Source organism: Mus caroli, chromosome 11, assembly GCF_900094665.2.
Source record: "Mus caroli chromosome 11, CAROLI_EIJ_v1.1, whole genome shotgun sequence".
Taxonomy (NCBI): domain Eukaryota; kingdom Metazoa; phylum Chordata; class Mammalia; order Rodentia; family Muridae; genus Mus; species Mus caroli.
Window position 1 is genome coordinate 19195975 of NC_034580.1, and position 12500 is coordinate 19208474.

The 12500-nt window shown below is 35.7% G+C and overlaps 1 protein-coding gene across 4 annotated transcripts in view; it reads left to right on the forward strand.

The window, feature by feature from the left end:
* The window catches only part of Usp34 (ubiquitin specific peptidase 34), a 189400-nt gene that overhangs the window by 70701 nt on the left and 106199 nt on the right, over positions 1–12500 (forward strand). For all 4 annotated transcript variants that reach the window (XM_029483281.1, XM_029483283.1, XM_029483282.1 and 1 more), the window contains 7 exons: positions 192–281; positions 1669–1764; positions 3526–3608; positions 7589–7743; positions 9674–9787; positions 11520–11619; positions 12119–12278. In XM_029483281.1, coding sequence (XP_029339141.1) covers positions 192–281; positions 1669–1764; positions 3526–3608; positions 7589–7743; positions 9674–9787; positions 11520–11619; positions 12119–12278 — 798 coding nt within the window. The remainder of the gene's footprint in view (positions 1–191; positions 282–1668; positions 1765–3525; positions 3609–7588; positions 7744–9673; positions 9788–11519; positions 11620–12118; positions 12279–12500) is intronic.

Here is a 12500-nt window from a genome sequence, read left to right on the forward strand (position 1 = left end):
GATGGTTGTGAGCCACCATGTGGTTGCTGGGATTTGAACTCTGGACCTTCGGAAGAGCAGTCGGGTGCTCTTACCCACTGAGCCATCTCACCAGCCCCCTATACTTGAGATTCTTAAGGGCCAGATTTCTGTTAAAAACCTAGAGTCACTTACTTGTTTTATCTATGAATCTGTGCTTTTTCTTTTTTCAGATCAGTGGTGATTTCACTTCGTCTTCTTCCAAAACTGTTTGGTACTTTTCAGCAGTTTGGAAGCAGTTATGATACTCATTGGATTACAATGTAAGTGGTTACATGATACAAAATACTTGTTAAGAGGTCTTTGAAAATTTATATTGCCAGGCTTTTACTGTGACTAAAAAAAAAAATTGGGTTCCATAATTTAAAAATGTTTTTCCTCTTTTTTGGTCTTTTAACCATGTACCATGATTAACTATTAGTAGATCTTTGTTTTCTTTGTAGTTTGAGAATAATACTGTAGCACTCAGTGCTCCAACTCTAGAGAGAACTGCAGAGAACTCCTGTGGTATAAAACCACCTTATAATAGTGATAACCTTAATATTGCCATATTACTCTTTATATTTATGGAGAAGTTATAATTAATTAATGCTCAAATACTTCTTTGAAGGATAGTGCTTTGGTAGGAAAAAGCTCTGAGCTCTTGTGCTATTTCCAGTTACTCAGCATTTTGGCATATCATATATCACTCTCTTAAGCTTTTTTCTTTGGTTTGTATATTTTTTTTTCATGTTGACAATCTCACTTTGTTGGTATGTTTCCCATGGTGCTTTCTGTTTAGACTGTAGTGAGTTCATGCAATAGTCTCCAAAACAAAGAAAAGACAAATCAGCGCTTTTGTCCCTTCAAGGCGTTGACTTTTTATAATTACAGGCGCTGGAGAGGTGACAACTGTTAAGAGCATTCCGTCACTAGGATTTGATTTTCAGCATCCTCATGGCAACTTAAAGCCGCCAGTCTCAGGGGGTCTGACAGCCTCTTCTCTTTTCCTTTGGCACTGAATGCAAATGGTGTTCAGGTGAACACTTAAGCAAAATACCCATACACTTGAAAAACAAAATGATAATATTTGCTTTACCTTAAAATTATTTTACATACTTCATTAAGTTTTATGTGTATGGATGTGTTTGCCTGTATGTGTGTTTGAGCATCTATGGGTCCAATGCCTATGGAGGTTAGAAAGAGTGTCTTATCCCCAGGGATTGAAGTAGTAGTGGTAAGCTGCTATGTGGGTGCTAAAATTTGAGCCTAGGGCCTCTGGGAGAACAGCCAGTGCTGTTAACCACTAAGCCATCTCTCCAGCTCAATAAATTAAAAAAATTTGAGATATAGTCTTATAGCTTTGGCAAGCCTGAAACTTGCTAATAAGTAGGCCAGGCTGGCCTTGAATTCAGAGAGATCTACCTGCATCCCATGTGCTGAGACTATAGATGTGTACTGTCAGCCAGACATGGTGATGCGTGTCTATAATTCCAGCAGTTTGAGGCCAATGTGATCTATAGAGAAAGTTCCAGGAGTACACAGAGAAACCTTATCTCAAAAAACAGCCAAACCAAAACAAAAAGTTCTACATTTGAAGATTTTGTAAACTTTCTTCCTTTTGTTCTCTGTCTCTTTCCCTTTTAAGATTATTTCCTTTTAATTGGGCAGGTGGGCAGAGAAAGAACTGAACATGATGAAGCTTTTCTTTGACAATCTGGTGTATTACATTCAAGGTATAAGGGAAGGCAGACAAAAGCATGCACTGTAAGTAATGTTTTGAGAGAGTTATATGACTTCTTGTCCTCTGACAGATAATTTTCTGCTTTTCTTCCATTAATATATAAAAAATAGAATATTTTTATAAAAATTATAGGAGAAATCAGATATTGCAAGATTTTTAGGAAGTTATTTTCATAATTCTTAGTAAAGTTAGTTTAACTTGGGTTGGTTAATTTTCACTATTGAAATTGTTGGAAATCGTTGTTAAGAGTTAAAAGTAAACATTTTCACCAAGTGATGGTGGTAGCCCAGGACTTTAATCCCAGCACTCTTGAGGCAGAGATAGGTGGATCCCTGAGTTGGGGACCACCTAGTCTATAGGATGAATTGACTGCCAGGGCTACACAGGGAAATCTTAGCTAAAATCCCCCCACCCCCATAAAATCCAGAAATCTTTAATATTTTTCTAATGTAGTAGGACTTTGATTTTAAAATTGTGAATATATCTTTAAGTTATTTATTTTATGTGTATGAGTGTTTTGCTTTCATGCCCACAAATGTTACTTGCTTTATCACTTTAATGTCTATTGGCTGCAGAAGGACAGAGAGTGGGCATGGGAACCTGGAGTTACTGACAGATGTGAGTTTCTGTGTGAATCAGTAGGACATCAAGTGCTATTTTTAATGATATACAGCAGCCCTTTTGAGGAAGACAGTCCCATTTTACAAATGAGATCTCTAAAGATAGGAAATAGCAAATAACTTACCCAAGGACACAGATGTAGTGAAGAATGGACCTAGGATTTATGTCCAACAATGTATTTCTACCACTCAGTTTTTATTTACTTTTTGAGCAGGATTTTGTTGGTCTAGAACTGACTGTAAAGCCTAAGTTGACCTTAACTTTAGTTCTTTAGTTAGTCCTTGGGTGGTGTGATTTCAGGCATATATTCCACTCTCTTTGGAGTTTTTTTTTTTTTTTTTTGTTTTTTGTTTTTTGTTTTTTGGTTTTTTCGAGACAGGTTTTCTCTGTGTAGCCTTGACTGTCCTGGAACTCACTCTGTAGACCAGGCTTGTCCTCGAACTTAGAGATCTGCCTGCCTCTGCCTCCCAAGTGCATCCAAATACCCAAGCAATTTTTTTAAAAATTCACCTTAAGTATAATGTTTGTGACTGTAATTAAATAAAATTACAGGATTCCACAAAATAGTGATAAAAGGTGTGGATTGCCTTAGAGTGCTTTCTCTGTTCTTCCAGGATGTGTAATAGTCTAGTGTGGGTTTGTCATAATTATCTGTTAACTTGGATGTTCGTTAGCAGTTAGGCTGGTAGCTGCTGTATGTTGGCCTAGCAATTTAAGCCTATATGTCCAGGTTGGGGGGATCTGGTGGACTCTTCTAATTTTGCCACAGGCAAAACATTCATGTATATAAAAAATCTAAAAAAAATTTTTAAAAGGCTTAAAAATACTAATTTGAAAGTATGCTTTATTTTCTTCTTGGAATTTCCATGAATTTCTTAATGCATCCATTTGTATAATTAAGACAATGAGGTATTATGAACCGTATGGAATTTGTACATTTTTAGTGCATGTTATGACTAGGAATATCAAATATCTTCTAAAATATCGCATCTTGTTGGGTGTGTTAACCTAGCCCTGTAATCTTAGTGTTTGGCCAGGTGTGAGACAGGATGATTGCCATGAGTTCAAGGCTATCCTTCATCTGCAGCGTGGAGACCCTGGTTTAAAAGTACACAGAAGAAGAACGAATGGGGTCCTGTGCTAATTCTTCTATGGTTTTGTAGGTACAGCCATAGTGCCGAAGTTCAAGTCCGACTGCAGTTCTTGACCTGTGTGTTTTCAACCCTGGGATCCCCTGATCACTTCAGTAAGATTGCAGTTTCTTTTATATTTGTTTCTATGTTTGTATGTGCATTTGTGTTAAGAATACATGAGAGCAGTCCTGTTGTTAGCCTTGGTGACAAGTACATTAACCTATCTATATGGTGGCATCAGACATTTAATTAAAACATTTTTGATAGACATTTTAAATAAAATCCCCATGGATTTTTATAATAATTTTAAGTACTTTTACATCTATCTTTGAGCATGAACTATTACATTTTTTTAGGATATTATTAAAACTATAAGAATGACCATGATAAATTCTCTTTGGCTTTACTGCTTTCAAATGTTAGTTTTTCAAGGTGTAAAGTATGTTTCTTAAAAATAAAACATTGAAAAAAAACAAAACAAAACAAAAACATTGGGAATAGGAGAAAATACCGCCTTAGGGTAACTACATCTTTTATCACTATTTTGTGGAATCCTGAAATTTTATTTAAATACAGTCACAAACATTATACTTAAGGTTAATTTTTTAAAAAATTGCTTGGGTATTTGGATGCTCCAGTCATATTTCAAGTAATTTAAGCTGTTTCATTGATATTTTATCTTTTTTATTCCAAGTACAGATCAATTTTGTAGATTTAAGAATAGGGGCCAAATCTTCATAGTGGCTTTCTTACATGGAGGAGGAACTGTGGTTCTTTTGACTGATGTGCGCTCTCTCTCTCTCTCTCTCTCTCTCTCTCTCTCTCTCTCTCTCTCTCATTACACTGATTCTCACTTCTTTCCTGTGTCTCCATATCAGACCAGCCTCATTTTTCTTTCTTTTTTTAAATTTACTAATTTATTCTGTTTAATCCACAAGCTTTATATAGCTTTAGTTAAAAAATAAAATAAAACAAGTGAAACCAAGACACTGCCCAGGCCCTTCCAGCCCACCAAATACATGAGCCCTTCAGTTGTGGCTACCAATTGGAAGAGTGAGGAGAAACATGAATGGGAGCCACCATAAAACAAATGTATATAACTGTAGGGTCTGCCCAGGGTCTAGGAAGTCGCCTTTACAAAAGAGGAAGAAAAGAGAAGAAGTCAACAAAACAAAACCAACTGACAGAGAAAACCCAGGGTTCCAAATCAGCTTAGGAACTGTCCCACAGGGCGGCCCTGCAGCTCTAGGGCTGGGAGCCTGCCACACAGCAGACTCCACAGGCAACAGAGTGAACACTCACTCAGGCAAACCTCTGTGCTGCTTCAACAGTGGTCTCACTTCTGGGCAAGCTTACAAACCTATACAAGGTTGGAAGCATAATTTATGTGGGTGCTAAGATTCAAGAGAAAAGGGAAGAAAGAAAAAAAGAAGAAAAAAGAAGAAGAGAAAAGAAATAAAACCAACCTCTGGGGAAAGGCAAGACCATTTAAAGGAACCACAAGAATGCCAGCAATATTCAAAACCACTTTTTTAATAAGGAGACTTTTTTTTTTTTGGCTTAAAGTATTTTACTCTAAATGTCAATGAAAGAATGCCACTAATACACCATGGAAACCTTTGTAATATAAATCCATGCCACCCCCCACCCCACTTCAATTTTTAAACATGGTGAACTTCAGCCTAGCAATTGTTACAACAAATGTTATAGTCTAAAGCTCAAACACATTTGAGCAACTTTTGAAATTGAACTGAGTACAAACCAAATAAAATTTACAACATAACAAACATGTCCGCCTAGGACTGGGGACACTTGAACCTTTCGCATGGATCCCAGGGCCTTCTCCCATAAGTGCCTCTCTAAGTCATCAAGGTTGTCGTCTTCAGCTTCACTCTCAGACTCCTTCCTGGGCTCTGCTGCTGCTGCAGGCTCTTCCTGTGCTGATGTGGTGATGGCAACAGAAACAGCTGCAGGGACTGCAGGAGCTGGGGTGGCCAGGGCCTCAGCCTTCTCCTTCTTGTGTCTTTGTGCTTCTTGTGTTTCTTGTCCTCCTCCTTCTTTTTCTTTCCACCTCCTTCTTGACCAGAGGAATAACAAGCACTTGTAACTGCTAGCACACCTTTTCAACCCTTCATGTTGACTTTTAGCCATACACTTCCTTTCTAGAAAACAAACTATAACTCTGTGTGTTTCTTTGGATACAGGGTCTCCCTGTATGGCCCTGGTTGTCCTAAACTGCTTATATATCATTAATTGGCTTTGAACTTAAACTTCTTTTGCCATATGACCCCAGTGCTGAGATTACTGTTATTGAATGATAAGCCTTTCAGAGTATATTGATACTTAAGTGAATGTTTTTTGATACTGTGGAATGCCATTTGATTCTTAGTAATTACGGGGATTTTGGTTATTTCCATACTTTGTCTTCCCAGACTGTAAAAAAACTAGAGTAGACTTTGGAATGAACTCCTGAGGTTAAAAATCCTTTGAGTTGTTTATTTTTTCTTAAATTCTTATTCAGACTTGTAATTGCATGTGATGTTTTGTGTTTCATTTTACAGAGTTCTGTATCTGTTTTTCCTTGTTATACTTGAGAATACTTTGACTCTTAGGTCAGAGTACTCTATATATCTCATTTGAATCTGGCATGAGAACTAGCTTAATCCTTTGCATTACCTCATTTCTTGCACTTTTGCTTTGTTCTTCATAAGGATCTCTTCCATAGTGTATAAAAGTAGTGATTGCTGGCCTTTATTTCCGTAGACAGCTTTTGGGCATGCCTTCTACTCTTGTAATTATCAGCATTAGAATTGAATCATCAAAAATATTTTTGATTACCTTTCTCCAGTTATTGTTATCATAATACAGTGATTTGTTTGCCCTTTATGAACCCTACATAAATTTTAGACCTATTATTTTATGATTCTTCTAGAATGCTTTGCTTTTTTTGGTGTTGCTGAAGATTGACTCATGGGCCTCATTATGCCAGGCAAAACACTGTGCTAATGAGCTCTACCCCAGCCATGTAACGGTTTTTAAGTTGTTTGTTTTTAATTATGAGTGATTATGTCTATGCAATACTTCCTTTTTAATTAGGTATGTGTTGTATGTGTTTTTGTGTAGGTATGTTGGTTCTCATGGAGGCCAGAGATGTTAGATCTTCTGGAGCTGGAGTTATAGGTGGTTATAAGCTGCTGAATATAGGTGATAGGTCCTCTGAAACAGTAGTACAGGCTCTTAAACTGCTGAGTCATGTCTCTAGCTCTGGTGTTTCTACTTGTAGAGCATAAGTTGTGGAATTTGTTTTAAAATACTTTATATAAAATGTGCTCAGTCAGCTCCTTTACATATCTGGCTCTAGCTGCTTTTTTTTTTTAATTTTTAATATTTTTATTACATATTTTCCTCAATTACATTTCCAATGCTATCCCAAAAGTCCCCCATAGCGCCCCCCACTTCCCTACCCACCCATTCCCATTCTTTTGGCCCTGGCATTCTCCTATATTGGGGCATATAAAGTTTGCAAGTCCAATGGGCCTCTCTTTCCAGTGATGGCCGACTAGGCCATCTTTCGATACATATGCAGCTAGAGACAAGAGCTCCGGGGTNCTGGTTAGTNCATCATGTTGTTCCAACNATAGGGTTGCAGATCCCTTTAGCTCCTTGGGTACTTTCTCTAGCTCCTCCATTGGGGGCCCTGTGATCCATCCAATAGCTGACTGTGAGCATCCACTCCTGTGTTTGCTAGGCCCCGTCTAGCTGCTTTTAATACAGTGAATTAGGACCAAAGTGTTTTGTATATTCCTGACTTAAAATTTCTAGACAAAAAACCATAAGGAATTACTACTGATCTAGTAATTATAATATATGTATTTATAAAAACAAACTACATATACATATGTGTCCAAAGAGAGAGTATACCTTTTTTTTGCATAATATATAAAATGCAGATGTCCAACTCACCAGTATTGTGTTACTTGGCAGGTGCAGGCAGGTCAGGTACAAGACTAGAGTGAGCTATGTAGCAAAGGTCCTGTTTGACACTCCTAACCTCCTAAATTCATAATGTACAAAATATGTTATTTCTGTTTAGGGTTAAGCTTAGAGCAAGTGGACATTTTATGGCATTGTTTGGTAGAAGACTCTGAGTGCTATGATGATGCACTTCATTGGTTTTTAAATCAAGTTCGAAGTAAAGATCAACATGCAATGGGAATGGAGACCTATAAACATCTTTTCCTGGAGAAGGTAATTACATCTTAGAAGTTTGATTTGCATATTCTTCTAGATGCATTCAAATCTCTTCAAATATGACTTCTTGTCTTCCTCTCACTTACATAATTTTTAAATAGGACAAATGCATCAGTTTTTGATGATCCTTATATAACTTTTCTAATTCAGATTTTCCTGTCATGTTATATTTTAACTAAATGTAAATTTAGTTTTATTTGTAAATGTTGTTTATTACTTATTTGAGAATTTGGAGTAATTAGAATAATATTTATGTATGGTAGTAATCATAAATGTTAATTAAAAAATGATTGTCCAGTTGTGAAATGTGTGCCCATAACCCACATCTATGAATTTTCTTGAACTAAATTAATGTAATTTCAGCTTATCTTCTGGTGTTTTCTGGCCAATTATAAGCTAGCACACCCATATGTTATTTGAAAGACCTTTTAGGAAGTATAGTGGTGACAGTATGAGTCTGTGTTTCTCTTCACCAAAGTCATATGCTGTAGGTATTCATTTATTTTATAAAGTATAACAAACATTAGTGATGATAAGGTGTGTTGGGTGTGACCGTACATTATGGAGGAAAGAGGATAAGGCATTCAAGTGTCCAGCATAGCAAGTTGGAAGTCAGTCTGGGCTGCAGAGGACTGTGTCTTAAAAATAAGGACCGCCCCCCCTTGTTTTGTTTTGAGACAGGGTTTCTCTGTGTAGCCCTGGCTGTCTTGGAACTCACTTTGTAGACAAGGCTGGCCCCGAACTCAGAAATCCACCTGCCTCTGCCTCCCAAGTGCTGACATTAAAGGCCTGCACCACCACTGCCCGGCTCTCCTCTCTCATTCTTAAATGTTTTGTTTGTTTGTTTTGTTGTTTATTTCAAGACAGGGTTTCTTTGTAACAGCTTTGGCTGGCTTGGAACTCATTCTGTAGACCAGGCCAGTCTCGAACTCAGAAATCCACTTGCCTCTGCCTCCCAAGTGCTGACATTAAAGGCCTGCACCACCACTGCCCGGCTCTCCTCTCTCATTCTTAAATGTTTTGTTTGTTTGTTTTGTTGTTTATTTCAAGACAGGGTTTCTTTGTAACAGCTTTGGCTGGCTTGGAACTCATTCTGTAGACCAGGCCAGTCTCGAACTCTCAGAGATCTTCCCGTCTCGGCTCCCCAAGTACTGGGATTAAAGGCATGTGCCACCACCTCCTGGCTCTTTAAATTTTCTTAATGTTTTTGTTGTTGTTTTTGTTGTTGTTGATTAGTAAGGTTCTCTTAAACTCAGTGTCTCTGTGTCAGAGTATATACAAATGAGTTTTAGGGTAAGGTACAGATAAAATGCCATTTATCATGTATTATTCTCTTCAGTGCAAATACATTTAGTTTGATTATCTTTTAAGTATATAAAGTCAAGGTATTTAATAGGTAACAAATTGTTTGGGGCTGGAGAGATGGCTCAGCATTTAAGAGTACTGACTGTTCTTCCAGAGGACCTGAGTTCAATTCTCAGCAACCACATGGTGGCTCACAACCATTTATAATGGAATCAGATGCCCTCTTTTGGTGTGTCTGAATACAACAAGAGTGTACTCACATAAAATAAAAACAAAAACAAAAAACAAATCAAAAAACCAAAAAAAGCAGATTGTGTGTATTTAGTTCCCCTAGTTTGGTTGTATGTGTCTATAAATTCAATTTTCAGTATTCATATGTATGTGTATATTGAAAATTCATATATGTATATAAAACATTCATGTATATATATTGAAAATTGAAGCACACATCAGGCAGGTACTTTTATTTGAAGTATACATCTGTTCAGGCTTTGTGTGTTAAATTATTCAAATGTTTATAGTTTAGCCAAATCTAATCTGGTAATTTTAATTCTGCATTCTCTTTAGTAAAATTAGTAATTTTATATGTAATAATAGAATTTAACATTTTTTTTTCCTTAAGATGCCCCAGCTTAAACCTGAAACAATTAGCATGACGGGCTTAAACCTGTTTCAGCATCTTTGTAACTTGGCTCGATTGGCTACCAGTGCCTATGATGGTGGCTCAAACTCTGAGGTAATGCTTAGACTTATTTTTATACTTTAGACTTAACAGATCAATTTTTTTTTGTCTTGAAATTATATTACTAAGTTTTCTTTCTATAAACTTTGGCATTATTATGAAGTTGAATTTTATTTCAACTTTTAAAATGTTGTATTTTTAACTTTGAAAGCAATTCTGGTGTGATTCCCTTTTTCCCCTTTTTATTTTAATTTCTAAAGAGAACTGTGGTTTTGCACTAGAAAGCCTTATATGTGCTGTGGTTTGTTTAGGAGAGATGCCTGTTCTGTTGTTCTCCTTGCAGATCTTGGAATTGTGTGAAATTATTTACTTAATTTGCACGTGTGTACACTTTTGTTCATGTGGAAGTCAGAGAATGACTTTACAGGAGTCAACCTGCTTTTTCTAGTATCTCCTGGGGAATCTAAATCTGTCTACCAGATTTAGCTTCAGGCTCTTTTTTGCACTGAGCCACTTCACTGGCTCTGAAATCCACATGCTATTTGCTATAGCTTCTCTCTATAGCAGTATATACTAATCAATAATATATGGTGATTTTTTTTCTCTTACAATCCATATAGATCATTCATTATGATTAACTGAGTGCACACTCCTATAAATTTGTAGTCTCATGTGCTTCTTCTCCATTATTGGATGGCTGCGGTGTATTTGATTGTCATTATATTCTTCTAATTATAAACTATTATTCAAAGGAATTTTTTGTTGCACATTCTTCTTGTTAGTTAATTTATTAGTAACTTTATTTTTATAGTTTTATATCACGAGAAAGTAGCTAATAATTTCTATGGTATAAAGAATAATTTTAGAGCTGGTGATATAGTTGTTAGAATGGTCTCTCAGCAAGCACAAAACCCTTTGTTTCAATACCAGAACTACATAAACCAAGCAGGTAAAGTGGTAAACAACTCTAATTTCAGGATTTGGAAGGTGGATCCTGGAGGGTCAGGGATTTTGGTTAATCCTTGGATACATAGTGAGACAACATGAGATGTTATCTCACAGAGCAATAATTTTGCTTGGGTGTAATATGTGCTTTTCTATCTTTCTAGTATTGCTTTTGTTTGTATTGTGATGGTGAGGCTTGTTTTGTTACGGTTTTTTTCTTAACACCAGTATTAGTGAGTTTAAATTTACTAATTTCAATATGGTAGTTTTTATTTGCCTAATTAATAGCTGTGTTCTGGTAGCTGATCTTCACTCAGGCTATTAGATTATCCATTGGAAGACTATATCTCTGCCCATATTTTGAGACCTTTCACTTAAATTATTTCTGCGTAGCCTTTAGCTGAAACATTTCTTTTATTATCTCATAGTTAACATCACTAATTTGAACAATAATTAATTTATTGTGTCCACTATATTATTTGTGACTATGAAATTGGTAGCTTTATCAATTTACCTCTGATGAAAAGCATTGAAGCATTATGCTAAATTATTATCCTTTTGTGACTTGTTTTATATATTTATACTGTATAATTTATTAAGCATCATATTCTTTTCCTGCTTTATAAATAAATACAATTGACTTTAAAAGTCCTTCATTAATTGAGGAAATTTGTAAGCTTTTATTAATTATTATTTCATTAATTCCATATACTATAAATTACCCTCTTAATACTTTATAAAATATCAAATTTTGTGTGCACTTTCATGTTTGGTATTTTAATGATAATCTGTCATCATTTAACAAACAAAATTTTAAAAATGTTTTATTTTTATTTCTTAGCTGTGTGGTATGGACCAATTTTGGGGTATTGCATTAAGAGCACAATCAGGTGATGTCAGTCGAGCTGCCATTCAGTATATTAACTCCTACTATATTAATGGTAAGTAATTGGAAATATTTTTTTTTAATTACAATTTAATTTTGATAAAATTTCAAGATTTCTCTTTGTACATGTTTCTTTAAAACTTTTTTGATACATTTATAATTATTTGTTTTCATGTATGTATGTGTGCCATATTGTACAGTGCCATAGAGGCCAGAAGAGGGCCTCAGATTTCCTGGAACTGCTGTTAAAGATGGTTCATGTGGGTGCTGGGAATTGAACTTGGGTCCTCTGGACGAGCAGTCAGTAATCTTAATTGCTTAGCCATCTCCAGCCTGTGTTTCTTTTTCTGAGACTCAGTCTTGCTATGTATCCTAAATTGGCCTAGAATTCTCAATCCTGCTTAAGTTTCCTGAGTGCTGGACTAACAGGCATTGCAGTTCTAATAAGTACCTTTTCATGTGAAGAGATTTGATTAAGCTTCAGTTTGGTTCATTTTATTTAATACAGATAAATAAAGATGTAAAAGTGTAATAAGTATATATCTGGGTTTTAGGTAAAACGGGTTTGGAAAAGGAGCAAGAATTTATTAGTAAGTGCATGGAAAGTCTCATGATAGCTTCTAGCAGTCTTGAACAAGAATCACACTCAAGTCTCACAGTTATAGAACGAGGATTGCTTATGCTGAAGACACATCTGGAAGCATTTAGGAGAAGGTAATTTTGTTACATTGTACGATAGAATGAATTTCAGTATTCATATTGTTAACTTGTCTGAATGTATTCTAAAAGGTTTTATTATGGGCACGTTGGAAACATATTTTACCCAAACTTAAATGGATAGTAATAGAAATAGTTGATATAGAAATTTAAGTGTCATTTTTCCATTGAACAGGCAATATAATTTCCTCATAAATAAACAGATTTTAAAATCTTTAG